This window comes from Lathamus discolor, chromosome 7 (assembly GCF_037157495.1).
Source record: "Lathamus discolor isolate bLatDis1 chromosome 7, bLatDis1.hap1, whole genome shotgun sequence".
NCBI classification, from domain to species: Eukaryota; Metazoa; Chordata; class Aves; order Psittaciformes; family Psittacidae; genus Lathamus; species Lathamus discolor.
The window spans coordinates 10343672-10371066 of NC_088890.1; the positions used below are offsets into that span (position 1 = coordinate 10343672).

General features: G+C 44.4%; 1 protein-coding gene and 1 long non-coding RNA gene across 7 annotated transcripts in view; both read right to left on the minus strand.

The window, feature by feature from the left end:
• The window catches only part of GRM7 (glutamate metabotropic receptor 7), a 298668-nt gene extending 285313 nt beyond the window's left edge, over positions 1 to 13355 (minus strand). For 5 of the 6 annotated variants that reach the window (XM_065687271.1, XM_065687272.1, XM_065687273.1 and 2 more), the window contains exon 1: positions 12676 to 13355. In XM_065687271.1, coding sequence (XP_065543343.1) covers positions 12676 to 13236 — 561 coding nt within the window. In that variant the 5' untranslated portion in view covers positions 13237 to 13355. The remainder of the gene's footprint in view (positions 1 to 12675) is intronic. The other variant, XM_065687277.1, reaches the window with a different exon arrangement.
• An 11685-nt stretch (positions 13356 to 25040) lies between these two features.
• On the minus strand, positions 25041 to 27140 carry LOC136018498 (uncharacterized). The gene is made up of 3 exons (XR_010614449.1): positions 27107 to 27140; positions 26110 to 26231; positions 25041 to 25522 (listed from the first exon to the last, which is right to left on the minus strand). It is a non-coding gene; the product is annotated as an uncharacterized LOC136018498 (long non-coding RNA).
• Between the last annotated feature and the right edge of the window lie 255 nt (positions 27141 to 27395).

The following is a 27395-nucleotide window of genomic DNA, read 5'->3' on the forward strand; positions in this document are numbered from 1 at the left end:
TACAGGAAATGTCTTCAGGCACTGGAACAAGCAGAGAGCTCCCAGTCACCACAGACTTGCTGGGGAATCAAGGCATGAAGATAGCCTTTCCTAATTTTGAACATCCTTCACTGTAGCAGTGGTATGCACACCTTAAAATGGTAATTTCCTTTACATCGTTAATACTCAGATATTCTGTACTGCTGACAGACAGGAAAAACCTACAAAACCACAAAAAGTCATTTAATTAATTTTTATTGCCAATATAATTTCTGAGCATTCAAGTACTACCACAAAATTTCCTTCTTTAAAAATCACTAAAGCATCTCTGTTAATGCTGGATTTTATTTTACAAAGTAACAACTTCCAGCCAAATTTGCATTGACAGCTTTCCTTTAACTTTTTATTTATTCTTGCCATTTTTTTATTAAATGGGATTTGGGCTTGATCCCACCTATTAGGACTCCATCTTGATGGGATCAGCATGGGAAATAACTCTGGGCACTTAGTCTTGTCTCTATAGCAGCAAGGCAATGGCACAATTAAAACTGGTGATGCTGTCTAGGCTCTTATGATCTGTCATTAAATTGAAGACAACAGGAGAATTTATTAGCTTTCAGCCATCCATTAGATTAACCTGTATATTATTGTTTCACATTCATCTCTTTATTATGCATTGCCCTGAGAAATGACCACACTCTAAAGGTATCTCAGCGTATCTAATGCCCCAAAGATTACAGAACTGGGGTGTACCCATTTCCAAAGGGAATAAATACATAGAAAAGCAAGCAACAGCCTTAGCTGGTGTAAGCTGTCAGAGCTCCACTGACATCCATCTGCTGGGAGCTTGACCCCAACCATACAGAATCACTTTTTTTAAGCTGAACAAACCCAGCTATGCCATCAAACGTGGTTAACCGGGGAAGCCATGGTCCCAAAGCATCCTCATGTGAAGGCAGGAAAGGTGGGAAGAGTTATCCCCAAGGGTAGAGAAAGAACATGCAAGAGAAACAAGTGGAAAAGACACTCTGAGGAAGGCAAGATTAGTAATGCTCCCAGGAGGCCTTTATCAACTCCATTTTATAAACAATAGGAAGGACAGAAAGAGGAGGCGGCAACACAAGCTGCTCTGGCTGCATCAGCTGAGATGCAAGTTCTGAACTTTGAAGTTTTATAGACAGAGCAGCAGCAAGCATTGGACACAGCCAGAATACATGTTACAGAACTAGAGAGGTAGTTATGGACTGAGTGTAAAGGAAAATTCAAATGCTGAAGGCTGGGGACTAGGGAATCAATGGAGAATGTAGCACAATGAATACTAAGCTCTGTGTTGTCCTTGAGATACACAAAATACAGGCTCATTATCTGTCATTCAATCAAACTGCCTTTGGTTTCGGGTTTTTTAACATAGAAATTAAGTACTGAGATACACGGGATACACTGTTACAACTCAAGATGAGCATTAGGGATCTATCAGACACCTATGGCCTGTTGAGCTCATCCTGGAAAATAGATTATCTTCGTTTTACTTTTAAATTAGCGAATATACTCACACACCTCTCTTTGGTATTTAGAGGAAGTATGTTACGTAGGGTCTTGTATTACTGGGACTAAACATTAGTCTCTGGTATCGCTACTGGAAACAAAAATGTTGATTAAGTTTACCAGGTTGTGTTTATCAGGCAGAGGTACTTGGAAACCAGCAAAGACATGGCTCTCCAAGGATAACAGGCCACGTTCACAGTGAAAAGGGAATTTGCCATCAGACTTCTAGTGAGAGAGCAGACTAGTCAGTCTAGTCAAGCTTTCTTTGGCAACAGAACTTCCAGCACTAACTTATCTCTCAAGATGCCTCAAAATAAATTTGTGCCAAAATAGTACAGATCTATCACCAAAATAATGAATAAATTTATTCCAAAAGTAAATTTGTGTCAGTCTTGGCAGCATTTTGGTTGCCCTGTAAGCAATGGTGGCTGTCACAGTGTGCCCAAATAGGGCTCCCAGAGTGCTCCTCCTGAATTCTGTGCAGTTTTGGCATCATCACATCAGCTGTGGTGCAGCTGGCACCTCTGCACCTCACAATTTGCATTTTATCTGTGATCTTGTATTGAAGTGTTCATGGGTTGCTGCTGCTAGAAATAGAAGCCTGCTGCACTTCTTAAGGCCCAGATTCTCCACTCCATGGAAGAAAATTTCCTGCTATCCTGCTCTTCCTGGTATACTGAACAGGCCAATAGCTGGAGACAAGAATTCTGAAAAGATGTAAATTCACCAAGTGCTGCAGTACATTTACAAAGCAATTGCACTCAGTTTGTACTGTGTGCAGAAATACCATGCATATAATTATGAGGCTGATTTTAATGACATTGAAACAAATCTCCATTCTGATGAATGCATAATTACTGTTATTAAAATATTTATGAAATAATCAATTTATTAGAAAATCTTCTGCAGATGAGCTTCCAGAATGCTTTATTCTAAAATGGCAGCAGAGGAAAAACTTGCAAGGCACCAAATCTGAGCATTCCCATCTGAGATAATGCTGGCACCAAGGTCTCCAAAAATGCTGAAGGTCCGTCCTCTCCACAGATACTGAATAGAGAGAATTGGGATTTTACTATTTTCTTCATTTGGAACATTTCCAGTTCTTTAAACAAGGGCTATTGTGGAAGCAAACTTCTTGTAGGATTTTTGTTTGGTTCTTTTTTAACACAGGTAGGCTAGATTGGAAATGCATTACTGAGATGAGGCAGGCTTTAAAGTGACCCACCCAGACTGCTGGAAATTTAGGCTAACACCTGGAGCCTGAATCAGACAGAGATGCAGTTTCACAAGTCCCAGCTGAGTGTACATTAATCTTGCAGATAAGTCTCTCCCAACAGAGCACCCAAAACCTCTAATACCTAACTTGCAGCACAGGTGGGAGAGTGGAAGTGTTGCTTTAGGAAGATATCTACTGCATCCTGCACTGCACTTAAGCTTCATAGCCTGCTGTGAAAGTACAGTCAAAACAAAACCAGAAAAATTTCCAGCAAAGAAGATAAAAGCTGACTATTAAGAGGGCACAAAAATAGTCTCTCACGGAGGTTATGGAATGTTCTCCCACATATAAGAAAAGATTATGCAGGAACTTAGTCAAGCAGCTGCTAGGACCAGCCTGGCTATATGGGTCCCACCTCAGATAAGCAATTTGCTCCGAGCATGGAGAACCACCACTGATGGAGACAGCAGCAGGAGCCATGCCAACAGCCTCTGCCCCCAGAAATTGGGAGGGGAGCACTTTTAAGGGCACCAGAGTGGGAGGCTGAGGGGACACTACTAAGACAAAGAGATGCCCTAAACTGTCCACTCCAATCAGCCAGCTCCTCATTCTGCCTGCTACCTTCCCACCAACATCAGCTAATGCTTGTGCATCCAAGACAGCTGGAAAATTTTACCGAGGCAAGTACACGTTTCCATCCTTTACAGTCTTTGGATTTATAGTCCTATTTATGTATGGGCACTCTCCTACACAGAGTTAGGATTAGGGCCTTTATGTGGGATATAATAAATGGCTTCTATAAAAAAAAACATGCAGGGAATCTATATTCACTTTCACACCGTCCTTTCTATAAGTGAAATTTGGTTTATGAACAAAAAGGTTGATTTTTCCAGCTAACCCTGAAACCCCCCCTTAACCATCTTATAACCAACTTTTTCGCATTTCCAGTGGCAAGGGGTATTTAAAGGTGTCAAGAGATCTCGGCCTGCCCCATAGCTCCCACTGAGGTGCAGCACCAACAAAGGTGATTGATGTTATCTTGCCTTCATACCCCTGTACCCCACCAGCTACAGGTGCCACATACACCACTGGCCTATTGTTGCATCCTGTTACCAGCCACAGAAATGTGAAAACTGTAATGAAGAAGCAGAGATACAGGTTTGTATTAACTCACCTGAGGAGAACTCAGATCAGAGTAATTTTTCAAGACAACTGCAGCTTAAGGTTTTGGCTTTGTCAGCAGTTGTTATACCAGCAAGTGAAAAGCCAAAACCAGCTGTAAAACTGTAAGAGCAAGATCTAAGGGCATATCTACAGCAAGCAAGGGAGCACAGGGACCACACCAAAGCCAGGTCCAGATTATCCTGTTTTTGAACTGGAAGCTGTGAAGCAGCTCCAGCAAGACATTGCCCTTGGGCTAAGATAAGTGCCCATGACAGTTCCCCACCATGTAACATGCCACAGGGCTGTGTCCTCCCTGAGACATCTGTGTCACCTCCTGGCACTGATCTGGGCTGTGCAGATGCTGGAGTTGACCTTGGTTGCTTCCCCTACCAGGGCATTGCGCTGCACAGCGACCACTCTCAGCTCCTCCACCCTGACCTTGATTCTCTCTTTGACCAAACAAAGCAGGCTCTAAGCAGAGACCAACGCAGCAAGCACATGGCCAGTAGCCTGCTGCAAAGGGAAGAGCCACCACAGCCCAATTGTCTATCCCCTCTGCCCATGCTGGGGTCCAGGGAGCCACCCCAGCTGCTGTCAGGGGAAGACCTGAAGCTCCTCTTGGTGGAAGGAGGAGAGCTGGTCCTGCAGAGCATCCTCCTTCCAGCACCCTCTTACATTGCACCAGCCACATGCTCCACACTCTACCCTCTGCTTTACATCACACTTTCTGTCTGTCCTCTCTTCACTCACTCCCTGGATAGGAACAGCCAAGCCTAAACACAACCTATTGACTGCACTGCCTAACGCTTTTGAGGAGCTCTGTATTAGTAAAACACATCTTTCCTCTGTTAATCACACATCATTGATTCTTCTGAGTCCTAACATCATACTAATGCAAGACAGAATTGAAAAGCCAAACAAGCAGGTGTCATGACTGTCGGCACACTGACAGCAGCAGCAGCCAGGAAAAGCTGCTCCATCCCATCCACACCCACCATGGCCCAGCACTGTTGACGGCCCTCCCTTTCCCAGCCTTATCCCCAAGAAAGACATTAAAAGACAGGTCACTTCTGTCTACAGCACAAGAATCTATCATCATAGAATGGTTTGGGTTGGGAGAGACCTTGAAGATCATCTGGTTCCAACCTCCCACCATGCAAATATATCTATATTTGTATCTATACAAAACACCTACATACACAAACATATCCATAGACACTGAGCTGAACCATCACCAGAATGAAATCTTGCAACCTACGACTGCTCCTTACTGTCCCCTCCACCCGCACAGGTCAGGCAATCCTTTTAACGAACAAAAATAGAGCTATTTGATGTGCCTTACATGTGAAAAGGTTTTATCTATGCCACACCAGGCAGCTCACAGCATTCTGAAGGGAAGGTCTCCAAAGTCTGCCTTCTCTTCCCATTTAAATCAGAGGGCAGGTAGTCTGAGTGCCTCACATGATCTCAGCACAAGGAGAAAGGCAATCTCTAATAGGAGCACTTCACGGAGGTTTGGGCACACTTGCCAAGTTCATTTAAAAGTACTTGGAAGCAAGGCATTGACCTGCATTACCCCATCAGCCAAGGAATAAGAGGTTGTATACTTTGCAACACACTCACATTCATACAGCATGCTAATGCCTCTCCCGAACATCCCAAATGACACAGCAAATGCATCACTTACCACAATATAGACTCAAGTAGAGGGAGGCTGGGCAACGCTGTTGGAGTGCAGGTTTCTCTGGAAATGCAACACTACTTGTCAGATGTTGTCAAATACAGGCACTTGCTCCACAGGGAAGGGACAAGACCCTAATGCAAAGGTCTCGGCAACTGTAGGCATGCTCAAGGTGCACCATCCTGCCTCCAGCCACCGGCTTGACATGTGCATGGTGCCAGTGAAGTGCTTTGGTACAAAATCCAGTTACTCCAGCAAGGTAAAATGAATGGTGTCTGTACATACATGACTAGTGGCCCGGGGCAGGGCATGGCTACCGTACTTTAGTGGTCCATAATAGAACCATGCTTTATTCTCAGCTAAATTGGTAATGATTCTGAATACCTCCACTGCCTCCAGCAGAAGAGCTTTACAGGACCTTGAGAATCATCAGTAATGAGTAAGGCTTTAGAAATACTTGTTTTTCTTCAGATTTCTCTCTGCCTGGATACCCACTCCACCACGCTAATGACCTGACTATATTGGATTCTGTGCTCTCCAAACAGCCTTAATTACATGCTTCGTATCTTTCAATATTACAATAAAATTCACCATGGTCCTGTGTCTGGGACAGTCAGCATTGTCATTCATTGAGATTAATTTGAGTATCACTATAAATAGAAATAACAACATCTGATGTTATGATGCAGAGTATTGTGGTGGATGGTTTTAATGCCTCCAAGCAAAACTCATTTAATAGAATAAAATACAGAATATAGTACATGCAGTTTTACAGTATTAGTGTTATGAGATTCAAAACCAGATCAATATTTCTTTCATAAAAATTAATGCCTTGAAATGATCCTTCCATTTGTCATTCCAAAGAGGTCACCTTATTTCATTTCAAAAAGTAAATTGGGAATTGCACAAGTGTACTTGCAGAATATATGCTTCCACCGTACAAGCTGACAGGTTGCTGCACCGCCCCTGTGCTGCCCCCCATACCAGCCCCAATTATCTACTAATCCTCTGCTCACATAAGCACCATCATCCCTCTTCTCTGTCTCTCTCCACGGGTGAGCTTGCCTCTCTTGGCAGAGCCAGCCTTCTCCCAAACAACTCTTCGCAGTCTCTTCTACCTAACATCTACAGAGAGACACTTGAAAACAGACTGAGAGCTGGGATTATGGCTAATATTGAATTTTGCCTTGTCAAGAAAAGAATTTTTACCTCCAAAACACCATGCTACAGAAAAATATATTCATAGCACCTCCAACCATAGAATCATAGAACAGTTAGGGTTGGAAAGGACCTTAAGATCCTTTAGTTCCATTAATAACTCCATGTGGAAACATGTTAATTCCTCAAGAAAGGATTTTCCTTTACTTCTGACCTATACAGGCAAGATAAGATTCCACATCTTTTAAATGCAGCCCAGTATTTCAACAAGAATACAGTATTACTGCATGGCTCAGCTTGTTGTCATGTGTTAGGTGCATCAATAACAACAAGGACAAATAATTAGAGGCTGATGCAAATGAAAGCTTGCTGAGAAACACAAAAGCAGGGTTTTTTTTAAAAGGAGGCGAAGAAGTAAAGTTGTTTCCTATTTTCTGCTTTTTGTTAAATTCTCTGAGTAAGTCTAACTGAAAAATGTATATCTCCTGAAATCTTTTATGAAATCATTAATCCACTTCCTAAAACAACTATTGTCTTATTAAAAGTTGGAAGAGGAAAATGCAATACGCTGGTATAGTATATTCAAAATACACTAGCATCTAGAGAAAAATCTTGTTAAAGCGTGTTAGTTTTCTCCCCAAATACCAGTACCAACGCAATGGCAAGGGCATTGCAGTTCATTCCAGTGGCCATTTACTGCCATCTCCTTAGGTCAAGTTCAGCAGAAAGGGGCTCTTCACCCAGAACCGTGGGTGGAAACTCTGGACTTACAGTCCGTGTTCCCATGGGAAACAAACAAATCAGAGGGAGAGAGGGAGGAACAATCAGGTTGCAAAGGTCTTTACTGCAGAGTGAAGGAGTTTCCAGAAACCAAACAGATAAGCAGCATAAAATTGATTAAAAACCAAACACAAGAATGTCTCAAAACCATGGGATCACACTGTCAGTAAAGCAACTCTCCTACAGCCCTTATACTTTTTCCCCATGGCTGTGCTGCACACCCAGCAGGAACGGGCAACTGATGACTGTCGAGAGCCACAGTGAATTTTCTCAAGGCAGAAACAGAGGCAGAAGCACACTCTCCGTCAACACTGGTTGCAGACCTTGAAGCTTATGGGTGCAGCCAGCCACATCTTATGAGTGCAGGTGGCTACCATTGCCTTGGCAAAGAGGATGAATACCCTGACTTTCATAAGAAAAATGCAGCATCCATCTCAGGGCTGCGCTCTTAAGCTGTATTTCTTTCCAAATAATCACATTTCTACTGGTTTCATTGTGTCTAGAGCAGAAGGCAGGAATGCAACTTTTTGCTTTCTCATTTACTACAAAGGTGCCTGAAGATGGAAATATAGCCAAAAGTCCCCAAGGGATATACGGGAAGTTTCAATTTACACTCCCAATCTCATTGTACTCCTTTATCCGACACTGGTTTCTTAAACGTTCCCTGAAGGGACTTGGTAACACACCTCCATGGGCAACAAGAACCATCACTGATAAAAGCAAAAAGGTATTTCGACAAGAAAGAACGATTGTTGGTTGACTATTTAAAATTACCTCCACTGAGAACAGAAACCTGAAGCAGTAATTAGTTCATTATTAAAGCTTGTAATGAGAAGTCTGTAAGTGTAAGGGAGACTAAAAATTAGTTTCCCGGCATAAAAAAAGAAATCAGTGTGTTGATATTCCCCATATTGCATGGTTCTGCTCTCAGAAAATACAAAGCAGATGAAACATTTGGCAGGGGGTTTTTTTCAGCACAGTTACTGAATTTCATGGAGTTAAATTTGTAAGGAAAGCTATGACACTGTGAAGTAACAGTATTTTTTTACAATGCAAAACTAGCAGCCTAAAAGCATATTGCCTTGAGCTCCCCGATGCATTTGGAAATAGCTTTCCAAATTGTTTCTGTTTTATTTTTAGAACAGATATTTAATTTACAATCCGCATACTATTTATTGGCATGTATTTATAAGACTGTATTTAGAGAAAGTCACTGTATTTGACACCCTTGAATATTCATGCATTTCTGTCTCCATGGTCCACCACACATCATATTATCCCTTCCACTGCATTAATCCAGGGCCCCAAGCAGCCTCGCTCTCGAAGCACACGGCTTCACAATCCCTCCCCGCCCAGGACAGAGAGGGTGAATGACTCCCAGAAGAAGAACAAGTCATGTCTGCAGAGGGACCTGGTCAGGAAGGGCCACCTATCTCACATAAGCTCCTGCCCACGCACTGGCATCCCTGCTTCCAAAAAGCATCAAGTCAAATAACATGCAAAAAAAGAAAGCATGCAGACAGAGCTCCCCAGCTCAACCCCTTCCACCACCTGAGCCATTGCCAAACTGGAGAGAGCTCCAGCTGTCTTCAAGTCAAATATTCAGCCACTCATCAGTAGGTCTCAGGCCTGGGGTCCAACCTGCTTCCCAAGATGGGATCTTGGTGCATGGCTGGGATGCTTTTCAACATTTTAACTGAAGCAACTCACATAAGGTCCCACGCAAAGTTAATGGCAGTGACAAATACTGAACTTGGGTGTAAAGCCTCCTGCTTCCTCTAAACCCTGCTCTTGCATCTCTCATTAGTTGTTGTTTTGGAAGAGAAATCTTCAGGTTCTTGGCCTTGACTTGGGAGACATGCTGACTCCCTCCAACGCCTCAACACATCCCAGGTGACCTGGAGAGAGCAGTGACCTCTCTGACTGTGCCCCAGTGTCAGCAGCCCCAGCAGCTCCACTGCATCAGTATGAGAATGTCAGCCATGAGCAGGCAGAGTTGGGGTCTTGGCTGCCTTTTGCTGCAGCTGCAGCTGTGGACAGCTGGGATTTGGGGTTGTCCCCACAATTATGGGGGAAATCCCCCATCTCACTATTCCCAGCATCTTTTATTGATGGTGCAATCTAGGGACAAGTGGGGAGAGAGATCTAGAGGCAGGGGAGGGACTTTTGCTTTTATCACACAGGAAAAAGCCCAAGTCTAACACAGATCCTTCACATTTTTAAAGAAGGAAAGCTGCTACACGACTTCAAAGAGTAACTACCCAGATGAATTCAAACCAGAGGACCTCAGTGCTGTCCCCCCTGCTGATCCACCTGTTGCCATTAGCCAAAGATACTCCCAAAGCAAAGCTCCATGCTAGATTGGGAACAGACAGGTGAGCTTCATGGATAGAGAGTGCAGCTTCACACGCAGAGAGGAAGATGAATAGACTAAATCTTCCCCAGCCTGGAGAGAAAGCCCCTTAAGCATCAGTACCTGGCTGAGGAAACCCCACTGTGCTCTGTATGGGTTATATATATATATATATTTCTTTTTCCTCCCTACATTAAGGTAGAGTACAAATGCTTCTCTTCCAACATACTGTCAGAGAAATGTAAGCACTAGTAAGATTTCTTTGCAGAGGCTTCCACAGATGGAAAGCATTTTCACCTACAAGCTGTTAGGGAAAAGACAGGTTGGGCATGAAAATACATGTTCAGGAGCCATTCACCCACCCCTCACCACAATGCCCTGGTAAGTAAAACCTATGGTGAGCCCTGAGAACCAAGCTGGCTGCAACAGCTCATGCACTGAGAAAGTACTTGCAGTAGCAAGTTTTTTGTGGTTGAGTAGTTGGGGTTTTTTCTTTCCAATAACTTACAGCTTCTCACCCACCCCCACACAACAGTACTTCATTGCTTAACAGGTCCAGCTCTCCCCCTCTCTCTTAAAATAGTTCGTTCTTTCTTATTTCTCTCTGGCTGGGACATTTTTCTGAACTCCGTTTTGAAGGAGTAGAGGGCAACAGGGAACTGTTTTATTGCATGGAAAAATGTGCCTGAGAAAGGCAGAACACCAAGCTGTAAAACATGTATTTGGTAAAATCCCTCTCAGTTTGTACCAGCTCCTGCATTCTGAACGATTTGGTTCAAAAGCAATTTTAAGCGGATGCACAATCACAATACCTTAAAATGTTTAGATTTATTTAAGCATCTCTATAGGCAGGAACTACCCAAATTTCTTACTTCCTGCAAGCTATCTACCATATTTGTAATGTATCACCAAAGATTTTGCAGGTATCATGGCATTATAGAAACACCTCCCGGTGCCTGGGGTTTCCCTCTGAACAAGAGCTCAGTAGAGTGCCCAGGATTTGCTTTTGGATGAGATTCAATATAGAACAGCCGGCTAATTTCAATCTGTTGACTGGTGGAAGTCTACAGCAGATCAGCATTTGCTGAACCTGTACTTCAGCAGAACTTCAGCACCACTCACATCCCTCCAAGCTCTCGCATTCCTCCAAGCATCTCGGCTCCAGCTCAAGCAGAACATGAGATCATCTGTTTTGCAGCCTGGGAAGGGGTGTTTGTAACACAAGGAGTCTCGAACAGAAATAAGTACAGTGTACCTAGTGCTGCCAAGCCTGCTCACACACACGAGCAGGGCTGCTTTCTTGGAAGCAGCATTGCAATATGAAGACCTACATGTTAAAGCCGCACGAATTGTTAGAGATTCAGCACACTGCTGAATCCAGAAGCAATACGAGCTGCATTTTAATTTGCCAAGAAGGGAGGTGAACAAGGAAGACAAAACCAGATCCTTTATGTCCTTTCAGGTAAACGGACTGGACTGAGTCTGACTGGGCAGTACAAAGAACAGTGGTGGGAGAAGGCACATCGCTCTGTCTTGCATGTGACTGCCGTACCTGGCCCCAACAGCCAGATTGGGAACAAGGACTAATGACGACTTCTGAGAGCAGAGAGTGGATTTGCCCTGCAAACCTCAAGTTTCCAGCTGGGAAAAGCGGGGGATCTCTCCACCCACTGCACAAAAATAAAAATAAATACCACCACCACCTTCCGCATGCGAAGGCGTAGGATAGGAAGCGAGAAACTCCGCTGCTCACGGTGCATCTGGTGGCGGTTCTGGCGCTGCCACTGCACCCGCGATCGCTGCCGAGGATCACCCGGGGCTCCCTGCCGGCCCCGGCGGCTTCACGCAGCGCCCCGGGGGGACACCCTCGCCAGGGGGGACCCCTGACGCGGGATACCCCCCCCACCACCCCTGGGTGGGGGACACCCGTGTGTGTGTGCATGTGTCCCCTCCCCGCCGCCGGGCAGGCAAACCCGGCTCGGCCACGGACAGGTGCCCCCTCTCCCGGTGCTGGGGCGGGGGTGAGGGCAGGAGGGTGCAGCCGTGGGAGGCAGGTCCCCGCTGAGGTGAACACGCTCGCAGCGCGCCCCGAGGGGGGAGCGGAATCGGCAAGCGCTGCAGCGCTTCTCCCCGCACACACTCACCCGACACGGTTCTCTAACCCTCCGGCTCTGCTCACCCCCTGGTGCCAACGGGCTCTGTCGGAGCCGGGCCAGCAGAGCGGCCCCCGCAGCCCCCAGCCCCTGCCTCCTCCCTGGCTGCGGGGACCTCGTACCCCGGCGGGACCGGAGGAGCCCGGAGTTGCCCAGCGCAGCCCCGGCTCTACCAAGTGCCTCCGGGGAAAGCCCCTCCGGCTTTCCCGGTCCCCCGGCCCCGGCCGGGGCGGAGCTGCCCGCACCTTGCCCTCGCACAGCGCGGAAATTTCACACGCGCGGCCGTCCCGCTGCCTTGCGCCCGCAGCTCCGCCGAGCCATATTTCTCTCTAACGCAAACCCGTCTCAATCACCGCCTTTGCTTTTTTTCTTTCCTCCCCTTTCCCTTCCCTCGCCTCCTTTCCCTTCACGGATAGCTCCTCGCAAATGGGGCGATAAATCCAGAAAGTGCCATGCACAGCGAGGAAGGGAGATGGGGAAGGATGCTGAAACGGAGAGGGTGGTTGCAAGGGAAACAAGACACTCCGGAGGGGTGGCAAAGAAGCACCCGGAGGGGCATGAACAGAGTTCACAGCGGCGGGCAGAGCCTCGCGGCACAGACTCGGCGCTCCGCCACCCGCCCGGCCCAGCGCCTTCGCAACCCTACCTGGAAGAGCCGGAGGATGTTGGCCACCATAATGGAGACTGAACTTCCCGACGCCCCGATCACTCCAACTACTTTCTCCGGCTTGACGAACACGGGCGGCTCGCCGTTGGTGCACCTCACGTCGGAGGTGTCCTTCTGGATGAGAGCCTGAACGAATGTGAGGGACTGCTCCAGCGCGTAGGTGTCTCGGGAGCAGGTGTCCAGGATGCGGGCGCCCAGCGTGACATTAGGCAGCAGGTCCGGGTCGCTGTTGATCTGGTCCAGGGCGTAGAGCATCGCCTCCAGCCTGTGGATGCCGTTTTCCTTCTTGATGTCCCCGCAAGGCACGCCCGGGGGGCCCTTAGCGTGCACGGGGAAGAGGCCGCCCAGGGTGATGTCCCCCTCCAGGCGGATGGAGTGGGGCGCGTACATCTCCTGCCCCTGGGCCACCGCCGAGAGCAGCAACTCCAGCAGGCAGCAGGGCAACTTCAGCAGAGTCAGGAGCCGCAGGAGCCTGCCCAGGCGGACCATGGTGCCGGTGCAGCCGCCCGGGCGCTGCCCCGCGCTCCCCCGTGCCTTCATGCGGCCCGGAGGGGCCGGGGCGGCTGGGCGGGATCGCCGGGAGATGGTGGGGGGGACGGTGGGGGGAGTCGGCGGCTCCCGCCCGCCCTGGCCGCGGCTGCCTCCGCCGCGCTCCGCGGCAGCACGGCACTGGGGAGCCGCGCCGCGCCGCTACCGCTTTAAATGGTGGCCGGGGCTCTCCGCCTCCCGCCCCCTCCGCCGCCCCGCCCGCCGCTGCCGCTGCGCAGGATGCGGCCGCGTCGCCCGAGCCGGGGCCGGGATGAAGATGGAGATGATGGAGCTGGGTGTCGGCTCCGGCACCTCCACCGGCCCTGCCCGGGGCTGAGGGGCTACAGGTGGCGCGGGGTGCTGGACCCCGAGGGCAGCCCCGCTCCCAGGGGCCGGAGCCGGGCGCAGCGGTAGTGTCCGGCTGTCGCCGCTGGGAGCCGGGCAAGTGGTGCCCGGCTCGGAAGCTCCTGAGAAAGGAGCCTGCGTGTAGGGGGGCGTCCGATCAGCCCCACTGGAGCATCCTCGTCCTCATCCTCCCCCACCTCCTTATCCTTCTCCTCCTGGAGGGAAGCGGAGCCGAGCCGGCGCCGCGGGAGCCCCTAGCTAGCACGGACTGGGACCGGCGGGACGGGTGGGCGACAGCTGCTCAAGTGAGGGATCGTTCTGGCCAGGCTATGGCATCGAAAGCGGTAAGCCGGTTTTAACATAGAAAAGAGATCCTCCTCCCCGCTAAGGTGAGTAGCAGTGGAGCCAGTGAGAAGGGGGAGGAGTTTGGATGTAACCCCATACTCCCAAACCCGAAATAATGCAGGTGATAGATTGTTCTATTTTAAGATCTCCAGACCCGTGTCTGGTTTAGCACAACCATATCTTGAGCATGCTGGAACATACAATCATGGAGTCACAGACTGGTTTGGGTTGGAAGGGACTTTAAAGCTCATCCAGTTCCAGCCTCCTGCCATTGGCAGGGATACCTTCCACTAGAGCAGGTTGCTCCAAGCCCCGTCCAACCCAGCCTTGAACACTGCCAGGGATGGGGCAGGCACAGCTTCTCTGGGCAACTTGTGCCAGTGCCTCAGCACCCTCACAGCAAAGAACTTTTTTCTAATACCTAATCTAAATCTACCTGCTTTCAGTTTAAACACCCTGGATTTGTTCCGTTCATCCCAAAACTATAATATCCAGAGACACCTAGGCCAGCTACAGCTCTGAAGAGTTACTCATGGAGGGACAGCTATAGTGATTGCATAATTTCCAACTCATATCTGTGAAGTCAGAGTAACATGAATGTCACTATTGTCACAGTAAAAAACATCAGTAAAACCTGGTGGTTTTAATCTGTTTTGGTGTGGCCAAATCTGATCTCACAACACTGAAATAAATGCTGCAGTGTGACCAGACTGGCAGACATGTGTGTGGCTGTGCTGGCCAGGTCGTGACTGAGGTGGAGCTGGCTAGGGGTTGGTGACACATCTTGTAATAATTATTAAGGCATTTTAGCACCTTATAATTGTGTCCTTACCATATTTTCCATCTTTTCCATCTTTTTTTCTTTCCTTCATATATTTGTTCTCTGTGTCCACTTGTATATGTCAGAAGCCACTATAACAAAGCTTTCCAAGCTGGTTCTATTCAAACACCACCATGACCAGAGAAGGCACACAAATATTCCTTATGGAAGGGGATGTTTGGAGAGGAGCAGTAGACCTGGACAGCTGTAGCAGGCTGGAGGATTTTACAGTAGGGCCAGGATATAACATGCATAAACAACAATAAAAGCCGCTGGAGTTCGCCACTAGAAATTATAATTTTGGGGCTTGGGACCAAAATTTAGTTTTTCCATGGACTGAAAGCATCATAAGAGATTTTCATTGTAATTTGGCATCATGACCTAGCCTGTGCCATCACTCAGGCACAATTGTTTACCATTTCTGTTCAGCACTGGATGAAGGCACAGCCGTGCTTCTAGGACAAACCCATGCTTGTTTCCACTCATCACCATCCTGCAAGGGGACAGTTCATGCACAGAACAGGGCACATGTAGGCTTGGGGTGGTCATGTCATGTGGTCCCCTAGTCCAAGGGCCAGGCAACCATAACTCTTCCAATCAAGCTGCAGGTTCCCCAGTGCCCATGTGCCATCCCTCAATGGATATGTGCACCCTAACTCTTTACTCATCTGCTGTACAGTGTGATTTACTTCTCAGCTACTCTTTGGTAACGTCAGCTCAGTCCCCCTTTTACATCCAGTGCACGCAGTTAGAGTGTAAGCTCTTCAGCTTTTATTTACCACTTGCCCACTTAAAGCTCCTCTTTGAGCAGCTTAGCTGTATTTATTAGTATTAAAAGCTCTGACTCTAGTGGCTGTAGAGAAGAGTTTGCAAGCATGACTTAAGTTTGCCTTAAGAGCTCAAGATTTGGAAAGGAAGTAAATTTAAATCATCTTTTCAAATAAATCTCATTGTTTTGCAGGAAGCTACCTCATGATTTCAAAAGCTTCCTGCATTTTTTATTGTTTTGTTGGGCTTTTTTTACCTGTGGGAAAATCTACTATTATATTCAACACGTTTATCCTCTCAACATTACAGAAACCTCATCTGCTGTCTACTTCATCCTTCTTTTCCTCACACCCTAGTTTACCTAAATAACTAGTCTACATATTCCACACCAGATTCCCTAAGGGAGCATAGAAAATGGTACAGTTCATCAAGGCAGGCCCAGGGTCCATCCACCCCAGTATCTTGTCTTGGAGTAGCAGCAGACATGTTAGAAGAAAAGGCAGCAGCTCTGCAGTATGCAGATGTCTTTAATCTGTTCCTACCTTAAGTCTCATCCTCGTCTCTCATATATAGAAATTGGTTTAAGCCCTGAAGCATGAAAAATTATTCTAATTACATTACACAAATTGATATAGTTAATCATTACTCTGGATATTCTTGATAGCCATAAAAGTGTCCAGTCCCTCTTACACTCATGCTATGCACTTGGTTTCAGTGGCCTCCTTTGGTAATGAGCACCATTGTTTAATTGGACATTGCCTGAGAAAACCTGTTTATTCATTTTTAATTTCCTGCTTTTTAAGTTTAACTCTCAAAATAGCCAGTAATCTCCCTTTCATCGTACCTGATCTCCATCCACTATGTGCAGTCAGCTACCTACATTCAATCTGTCTCTCTCAGACAAGAAACTAAATATAAGAGCCTGTGCATCTGTCATTGACATATTTTACTTCGAAGAAGAATTTCATTTCAGTTTGGATTACTGAATACCTGGAGGTGAGACAACGCTGACTAAATACCACTGTGAGCGTATCACACCTGCGCCGTGTAACAGCCCGTGTCCCACTGAGTCTAAAAAAAATCCTCTCCTCCGTTATGGCCCACCAGAACAACTACACTAAGTGGATTCAACAAGCAGTTCCTAAGCAAAAATTAGATCATGTCCACTCGCAACTAAACTCACCCACTCTTAAAGCCATCAGTGCGAATTTCGAGTTACGACATACTAAGTCATGTTACAGTTTTTTGCCATAATCTGAAATGCTCCCAGAAAGCAATTTTATTACAGCAAAATAGCATTTTATGTGTTTACTGGGAATATTGACAGAAGCATTTGGAAACGGTGGGAAAGATGTTCCAACGTGACGTTTTGTATTTCACTTCACAATTAGCCATTCCCTCACCAAATCAAATTCCCAGCACAAGTCACTCACTACATTCCCAGAGCCAGCGAGTACTCTTTGTAGATGTGCTGGATCCACCACACAGGCTATAACCTCCCTGTCATAAGAATGAAGTTATTCTGTTTCTCACCCAAGGAACAATGTCCAGGGAAGATTGTTATTGGGTTTTAATGCACATGAGCTCTATTCCTGCTCCTGGTAGGACCAGGCACCCAGAAGCCAGACTCCCACCCGTGCTTGGGTATGCTTTCACTGCCTGCCTGCTTTGTGGGGCCGGAGACATGCTCCATCTCTCCCAGTGAAGGTTTGCTTCACAAAAAAACACGCACAAAACAAAACAAAATTTCATCATAAAAAATAAAACAACAGAAAAAAAAACCGCCAACTAAACCAAACCAAACCCCAAGCCTGGTCTTTTTAGCAGGAGGATTTGTTTAGAAATAAACAGTGGTTAAACACATCCAAAAGCATATTCAAAATCATTTCTCAACTTATCTGTCAAATAAGATCCTGGATTCAGCCAAATTGCTATTGGATAATCAAAGACTTTGCCAGAAAGAAATCAGCATCATAGCTGGCATCCTTCAGGGGAGCTGTGCAGTTTCCATCACAGGAGGATCTTACCCACATCTACTTTCAAAGATGCTGTGTAATTAAACATTGCATTTATGTGGGCAGCTGGCAGAGCGAACAGAAAATTGTGTTATAACCAACCAGTAGAAGCAAAACAAAGAGCAACGGACTAGCAGAAAGGAGAAATAAAACAATATTTCAAATTTCAGTAATGTAGCATGATGCTGCTGTGCCCAGTTGGAGGTCATTTTGAACAACTGTAATAGACATGGTACAAGCAATTAATTTCTTGGGTGAAGTCAGGGTTGGGATAGCAGCCAGAGTTCCTGCTTATCAGGAGTTCAGAAAATAATGAATTTTTGGAGCAGAGGCCAGTGAAAAACCCTGATCCTTAACTTGGTGGTTTGCTGTTGCTGTTTACGAAGAGAAGGTGTCAGTGTGGCTCTGGTTTCTGGGGAGGACAGGAGACAGCAAATTCTTTTCAAGGATAGAGTAGCTTGGATCTCTTGCTAGATCTTACCTAAGAGAAATTTTATTTCTGTATTTATATCTTATTATAGAGTATTGAATTATAGATTATTAAAATATAAATGCTAAGTAAATTATTACTTACAATGCATGTTATGTAATTAAACCTAAAATACATGTTACAGATTGTTCCCAAGCCTATGAAGAAAAAAAATTGTGCTAAACCACAATGTATCTGGGCCTAATTCTCTGTTGCAGCACACTAGTGTGAGCCCATGTAAAAGCAAACCAGTGCAGCTCTGGGAGCTAACCCCAGCTACTCTATGGAGAGAAACATTTACCTTTCTTTGACCCTCGCAAAGATCCGCAGATTTACACACACACAGTTATTTTCCAGTTTCAACCACCTCCCAGGTTCTGCCTCCTGTGCACAGGCTGCTACTGCTTAAAAAAGGAAAAGGCTCTGGGAGGAGGGGAAAATTCTTGGCCATAAGCTAAAGCCAATCTGCTAGAGGTGGTAACTAGTCCAAGTCCTTGACGGGGAAGTTTCCTTCCTCACCACCAGGTCATGTCAGGGCCAGGCCAGCGCAGTGCTGGCAGATGCCACAAATAAGATGACGTAGTACAAGAGTCCCTGTGATGCTGTAGCATGGGGAGACCTCCGCAGCATCCAACACAGGGCACAGATGCTCCATGACCCACCAGAGCTGGCACAGTGCAGGGCTGGAGTTGTCACCTGCTGCTGTGCGTGCAGGATGTGATGGTGTTACATCCCTGGGTCACTTCCCAAATGCTAAGTTTTCCCAGAGGGAGGGATGCGCATTGGCACAAGGTCAGAGGAGCACTCACCAAGCCTGCAAGGGAGCTCTAAGCACTTGCTACCAAGGTATAAACCTTTTGGAAGTTATCTACATTATGAGAACTGGCTCATTGCTGAAAGAGCAGCTACAATAGAAGGTGCCAGTGTGCAGTAACAGTGACTGCTCTTATTTTTATAGTAGCTTACACTATGGTATATCATATCCTGCATTTTAGGAGCTCACCATATTTAGAAAGATAATTTTTGATAATATTATTAAAATAATAACCATATAAAGCCATATATAAAATTAAGCTTAAGAGATAGTGAATTTTGTAATTCTTATCAAAATAGGTTATTTACGTAAAATACCACCAGGTTAATTTATAGTACCTGCAGGATAACAAAAGCAAAATCATTGCCAACAAATCTTGGAATCTTTATTTGAATTTGTCTGGGTTTTCAAACTGCAATTGCCTCCATCAAGAAGACAGTTTCAGAAATGACCAAAACTGAAATAAAAAGAAATCTAAATACCACCATGCACTCAGTTTCTAAGCCAAACTTGATATATTTTAGAAAACAAAACCTTACGAAACAACCCCATCTGTGTAGTGCGTGTTCAGAAAAAGGGGTCCCAGTGAAGGGTCAAATACCACCTATCCCACTGCCAAGGAAAGATGCACATGGCGTGGGAGAAAAGCCATTGCTCCTCCTAAGAATGAGTTCTGGTTCAGTTCTGAGCAATTCCCACTTTCCTAACAGGCACTCCCATTAGTTTAGTCATTTCCGCCTTCAGTACAGGAGGAGACCTGGAGCATTTTTTCCACTAAACCATGTAAAACACAGATCCCCCTCGAAGCCCCATCAATACCTTTGAAAGCCATCCAAGCATTAGAGAGGAATGGTTCAATCAATTACATGGGAAATACTTTAAAACCATTCCTTTGAGATCACAAATATTTCAAACAGGCAGTTCTATTAGATGGGTACTTCAGCCAAATCATTAAAATCACTGCAATCCACAGAGAACAATAACTTTTTCTTTTCAAACACTTGTTATTCTCTTGGTTTCTTATTTACTAAGAATACTTTGATTCACTTAATGCTTGGAACATCTCCTCCAATGCTGAATTGAAAATGAAGGCATTGCACATTCAAGATAATTAAATAAGATGGCTTTTCCAAATAACAATAGTTTTGTAATGTCAGACAATAAACTGATATAGTCGGCACATGCAGGTCCCCTCCTCCCTGGCTGTGTGTGGTTCCTGGAGTTTTCTAAGGAACAAAATGGCATTAAATCTATGGGCTAGGCTGAATGGAATCACTCAGGATGCTCTTGGAGAGGTTTTTCCTTGCCGGTCATGAGTGCCCCTTTTCTGTTCTTTACAGCTTTGCCATATTTGAGGCAAAAATACTTTTAAAATATTTGACTGATTTTTTTCCTTTACACTCCTCCCTCCCCCTAAAAAAAAAAAAAAAGAAAAAAAAAAAAGAGAATACAGACAGAAGATGGTTCATCTATTTCTGAAAAACACCTTTATCAGGTAACATTTGTATCAGCCCCTGATTAGTGCACAGCATTTTGTCCCCTTCAGAGGAGGCCAACACATAACACAGCCATGCACAGCCAACATGCTCCTAGCATCAGGCATGTGGCACTCATCTGTGAACAAAACCAGCCTTGCCATCCCCCAAAAATCCTGAGCTGAAAGAATCAACAGGACCCAGCTACTGCAGAAAGGTGCCCTCAATGCCTCTGGCAATCTGAGGACAACAGGCTGCTGAGATGCTCCAGGGTAGCTGTGACAAGAGAAGAAGAGAGGGGAATTTTTCTTGCACTGATGTTGCAGGCATCCTCCTCCATCCAGCCTTCTGTTTGAGTATTTCCCTGAAAAAGCCACAACGCCTACTTAAAAAGCAACATTAAGCATGCAGAATCCATCACTGACAATGCCAGAACCGTGATTGCTTCCTCAACCCATTCTGCACGTTATGACGTAGCCTTTAATTAAATGATCAAACATTTCTGCCGAGCCCCTACCTCATTCAGCTCTCAGAATAGGCAGCATTCACTTAATCAACAGTTATTCAATACGTTGCTTTATCCTCAACCTTCAGTGCATGTCCCCAAGACTCGTACTGCAGAGCATTCACCGCATACTGAGTCAGAATTAATAACTTTTTCCTGGGCTTTTCTATCTTGATCATCACTATAGTGTCTGAGCGTTTCAAAAACAGTAATTTGTTTTCATGAGATAAGTGATATTACAGAATCACAGAATGGTTGGGGGTAGAAGGGATCTCTGGAGATCTTCTATTCAACCTTCCTGCTAAAGCAGGTTCACCTAGAGCATGTTGCACAGGTTGGCATCCAGGAAGGTTTTTAATATCTCTAGGGAAAGAGACCACAGCCTCTCTGGAGAGCCTGTTCCAGTGCTCTGCTGCCCTCAAAGTGAAGAACTGTTTCTTCATATTCAGATGGAATTTCCTGTGTTTAAGCCTATGCTCATTGTCCCTTATCCTGTAGCTGGGCACCACTGAAAAGACTAGCCCCCTCCCTCTTGACACCTGCCCTGAAGGTATTTAAATAGAGGTGGCTTACCACAGAAAAGAAAATCATACATGTAATGTAATAAATTTTGTTTGTTTGAATAGAGACTTAGAGAAAACTCAGTTTCATGTTAAGAAGCAGCACATCTGCAGGTGTTGTTAGTTACCTTCACCTGCCTAACAGCTCAGACCACGGTTAGCAGCAAGCCACTAAATCACTGGTTGCCATTAGCTAATTCTATACAACGAGCTAGCACGGTTGAGTCCCACTGAGCAAGGTGCCCTGATATCAAATGCTATCACAGCTGGCACTCTTCTTAATTAGTCCTGACAAATCTTGATAATGACTCATTGAGAATATGAGTTAAGCATAAAATAAAGCAAACAGCAAGAATCTTATGTAATTCTTCCTACTTCAATGGCTGCAGAAATTGAGTCATGAGATTGTTTTGGAACATTTTACAACAGAAATCAGGACTGCTCTTTGTAAATTAAGATTTAATATTTTTTAAGGTCTCATCATGGCGGTGCACTTTTTAGAACAGTACAGATCATTTCCTAGTCTATTTTATGTATTCCCTTGATGTCTTTCCCCATTCATTCTGTAGAAAGCCTGGTCTATGCAAGATTTTACCCCTGTGCACAATAACAAGCAAGCTTAGGCAAAATACATTGACAAACTGGTTTCCTCAGCTGATGATATCGGATTCTTTTCTGTTGATGTGGATTTATGTTATAGATTTTTATCTTTATTCATTTGCTTTGATCGACTATTAGACTATCATAACTTTTTGCCCTTTTTTTTGGTACTCAAGCATGACTTTATTTTATGCCTGATTGCATTGCTTTTAAAAGTGAATCTTTCCCTGAGGCTCACCTCTCTCAGTACTCACCCTGTTGGATTACTACATCCTGATGTTAATCCGCAGAGAAGCTGGCAGCTGGGTAGTGCTTTGTTATGCTGCATCCCTGCCTGGTCTTGGACCATCCAGCTGAGGTCTGCTGAGGCACAGGAGGATGGAGCTGGGTCCTTGGTGGGGTCTGGTTCAATCTAACCTCACCTTACAGGACTATGGAAGAGCCATCACACAGCAAAGCCTCCCCAAGATGCTTCCATGGGTGGGACCATGGTCTACGGCCATGGGGTTTAGATTGGGGTCTACCCACTATGAAGAAGCATTTTTTCCAGTCCCTTCCCCTCTTCCTCTCCTGTGTCCTTTCAGTTGTCTGTTACAGCCATTCGAAAGCACTGTTAAACTAAATCAAGATGTATTCGCTGTGCTTGCAACGGATCCTTGAATATTGAGATTTCTCCATCCCAGGTGACAGCCTCGCATTTTCACAGTGCCCTTCAAGACTCACTGCATTTTCCACAGAAGAAAAATATTTTACAGTTATTGGAATTGTCTCCATCATCTATGAGCTGCTCCAATAATATATTTTTGTTTGGGATGCTTCATTACTGTGATTATTCAAATCAGATTTTTCAAACTTCTTTTAAGGATTTGGAAAATGCCAGTGCTAAATTTCTTCTCCCAGAAAATCCTGGGCTAATAAGACCTTTTTAGACTGGTTGCTTGAGCTAAAAGATTGTAGAAAGAAACCCAAAATAACTTGGAGTTGCTGCAGAACGAAACCAAAATATTATTTATTAAGCCCCTCTCTGTCCAGAGCAGCAGGGCACTTATGGCTGCTTTAATGAGATCCCAAAGACATGGCTTCAGATGATGCACTCCAAGGTGCCAGGCTTGTGTATGAAAGTAGGTGAACTACTTTTAGATGTAGTCCTGATGAGGACAGCCAGGGCTGACAGTCTCAAAGCTGATCCACTTCCACTGAGGTCGATGAAAACTCATTAATTTAAAAGATTGGACCATTAATTTGAAAGCTATTGACAGAGCAGTGGGAGCAGGTCTGAAGAATTAAATAACGCAAGGACAGAGGACATCCTTGCAGTCTCATAATACAAACCCCATTGCTGGGTACAAGCAGAACCAGGTTAAATTCCTTAAACTGGAGATTAACTGGGCCACAAGCGTTACAAAAAGACTGCATATGCACATCAATATTTTTACACCTAAGAGAAAATGGATTTTATCCTCAATTAGTTCAAATCAATGATTTTCCTGTTATTGATGCAGCTGAACAGCATTACGATGGCTGAAGATTTGACTCCAGACAAATTGCAATGCCCTGGGGGTAAATACAAGCACTGGCTCAATATCCTTGCAGAAGTCCCAGACAAACTTTGGGTATCTTGATGGCTCACTTTGAGAGACAATTATTGTTAACCAGAAACCAAGTGAAAGACGGTAACAGACAGAAAATGGCTCCTCAGTAAGTTGTGTCTGCACATAGCTGTCGGTTTTCTAGCTTGCTGGCAATTCAGTTTTATTAGATGCTTCAAGTTAACCAAAACATTTTTTCTGACCCAAACCACACATTCTTGGATGAACATTTAAAATAGTTTCTCTATGTTCTTCTTTACAAGAAACTGGAAGCAAATATTATTGTTTCTTGAAACGATTAGGGCATTTAGTTAAAAAAATAATTTCAGAATGCAGATGTTTCATGTGCAAGCTGTAATCCAGATGTTGAGACACCCCTTGCCTTATCACATCTGTCTGTAAGGACTGTGGCCACATTAGCGAGCAGGACAGAGACTGTAGAGTGATGGTCCTGGCTGAGGGCTGCTTTGGGCTGGCTCTGCTCTGGCCTGGATGCCAGCAGATCATTGTAGGAATGCTGCTGGAGCCCATCTCCCAAGTCATTTAACCAGAATGAATCCACTTTTCTCACTTCAAACCCACACCCCAGTGAAAAGCAGATCATGGTAACCAAAGCCTGTTGGGAGATTTTCATCTAAAACATATCCCTGAGTCCCAGGAGACTGCTTCTGCCAGCACCGCTTCCTGATAACCCATTGCTGTCCTCCGCTGAACACACGATCCCACTCTGACACACAGAAACACAGCAAAAGAGCCAACTCTTTCATCAATTTCTTATTTATAGCTAAAATTAAATATTGAGGTAATAGTGTAAAATACCTAATTTCATACCCCTCTTTTCCCAGCTCTTACACGGATGAAAAGCATTGCATGCTTTAGAATGGCTTGGTGCTGAACAACTTCAGCACATATTATTTTATTGTGATATGCACAGCTGAAAACCAAATCTGATATAGATATTGGATCAAACCTTGTACTCTGTGGCAATCTAATTTTATCCTGACGTTGATTGCTTGCTCTTCATCTGCCGTTGCTGTCCCAAAGGGTTCTAAGTGAAAGAAGCTATATTATTTTTTTCCCTGTACAAAGCTGACATGAAATAAATTCAGAAGAACACACAAGAACTACGTGGGGTTTGTTACTCACAAGACAGCTTTGAGGAAGGAAAAAATTGGAGCCGAGGTTTGAGGGCTTCCACACAAACACTGATGGCACAAAATATGGTGGAATTTTTTAATAAAGCATATAGGAACATTCCAAAACAAGGGAATCGGGGCACTTAAGGACTTTTGAAAAATCCACTTGCTGCTTGCCATAAGGTGGGAAACTGAATTTCTGTGAAAAGCTGGGCCTTCAACATACACCATCTATGGAGGAATGATACTTAGGAATCTACGGCTCATAGACCAACCAAATTCAAACCCCCAAATGTAATCTTTAAGTAAGAAATTTTTATTAGTTGTACATGTAACACATTTCAGAAGGGACACAGAGCTTTGCTGCAGTGTGTAATTAATGACCTGGTATTTAAATAAGGGCTTGCAAAAATTAAGAGATATTTCACAAACTTCCATGGATGTAGAATTACAAATGCAAAGCTGAGCAATCCCAGCAAGGGGCACGGCATCAGGCTCAAATAACAAAAGTAACAATATCCATTGTGAGCACATTATTGTGGAAGCAAAGGCAGATGCAAGGGAGAAACAAGACCTCTGTCAGCCGAAAGCAACATGAGACACTTTGGGACATTTCACCCAGGTTGAAAAGAATGTCCTTTGCTCAGACATTTAGTGTGTTTCAGCAGAAAAGGTCTGTAATTAAATAATTTTTCCCCCTTTGGCTCTACTAGAAACACACAGTGTAGAGCTGCTGCTCTCTGCAGTTTGAATACAAGCACTCCTTTTCAGCAACAAGATCCATGTCCAGTTTCTTTGTGTCTCTAAGCTGGGAGTCATGGACTGAATTCAGCAAACATTTCTGCGCGTTAATCCTTCTAATGAAAGATGAAAGAATGATGTCGATATTTACAGGACCAAAATACAGTAGCCAATTTTCTTGTAAATATTTAAGAAAAAAAAAAAAGAAACACAAACTCACTGTCCCATTAAGAAACCATCATTTGCACCCTATGCCTATTCAATATTTCTTACTGAACCTCACCCACATGTAATAAAACCAAACTTTGAAGTGCTGCTTAATTTCAGCAACTTTTTTTCTCTTGACCCAGATATAAACAAGCTTTTACTATTGGGAAATGAAATGTTCATGCAGCAGTACTAGTTTCCTCATCATTTATTTTTGTATTAAAATAGGAGAGGCTTTCTACTTTTTAATTACCTACCTTGACAATAGTTCTGCATTAGCTGTAAGTTCGGAAGTTTTCCTATATTCATACTCTGCTTTCTCTATTAGCTTAGGGTTTAATTCTAAATCAAATTGCAAATTTTAAAACATATAAATGGTGGCTCAGGATTGGCATTGGTAGACCACAATAAGTTCTCTTTTTATCAGGTTGTTATTAAAGGCAATTCAGTTTAGAGAAACAGAAAATGAAATTAAAATAGTGGTGCTGGAACATACATTAATTTCAGATGGTTGATTTAATTGGAGGGACAGCTGATGAGTGCGAAACAGCACTGGCTGAAGCCTCAGCATGGACTCCAGTTCTAGCTCTGACACAAATATAAACTAAAATCAGAGTCCTGGATAAAAAAAAAAAAACAAAACAAAAAAACATTAGTTTTTTTGTTGTTTAATTCGTTAGCGACTTTTTTTCAGGCTTTTTGAGGAGCGAAGATTAGAAAGTGGGATTTTAGACAAAAGAGGCACAAGTGAAAGGTTAAACCATGAAAGCACTTGAGGAGAAAACTCTCTTGTATTTCTTATATTTTCTTCTTAACTTTCTTATTTACACTCAGGTATTTCAACAGTAAGAATATTACACAAGGAAGTCCCAGATCAGCAGGGGAAGCTCTAAGCTGTCTGAATTTTTCAAGGGCAGAGCTTCACCATGGCTGGGACATGGCAAACAAGGCTGCCCACTGGCCTCTGGCTTGTAGTAAACCCATGAGTTTGCATGAGATTTTTTTTCTTTTTAGCCAAAACATTAATTCTAAACATGAATTCTGATTCAAACCCATAATTCTAAACATGAATTCTGATTCAAACTTACCATCAAAGGAATGCTTTATAGCCAGCAAGATTAAGATGTGTTGAGCATTAAAGCTATATCATTTGAAATCACAGTAACAACTAGCAATCTTTTTGAAATAGAACAAATTACCTTTACTTTTTTATGGCCAAAAAGGAGAATGTCCATTTTCAAAATATGAATTTTTACTATCAGTTTATATCGCTCTCTTTTTTTATGAAGCAAAAGTTATAAAGGCTTCAAACATAAATTGCTTGAAACTTCTCCTGTGAATTCCCACTAGAACTAAGCTCAAATTCTCCAGATCAAAGTAGGAGTTCATTTTCCGATTCTATACCAGTATAATTATTCACATCTAAGGAAAACCGTCTAGAAGTCAGAAGAAGCTAAAAATGGTCATTAGTACAATCCTCGCAGGAAACAAACCTGTTCCACCTCCACTTTTGCCTTTGGTGTCCAGGTTTTCCATGTTGGGTTTATCAGCGGGATCTCAAGTCTTCAATCAATGACTTTACCTGGTCATTCTGTTGTGTGCGGCCAACCTTGCAGTAGGCTGGGAGTGCTCCAGACCTTGAATGTACACGGGAATGAAGGGCTGGAATTTGGAGAAGATTAAATTTGCCCATGGGCCAGATTCTGTGCATTTACAAACAGACGAAGCAACTGTCCCCTCTCATGCTTGTAGAGGAGAGGTCTTCAGAGAGCATGGCTGTGA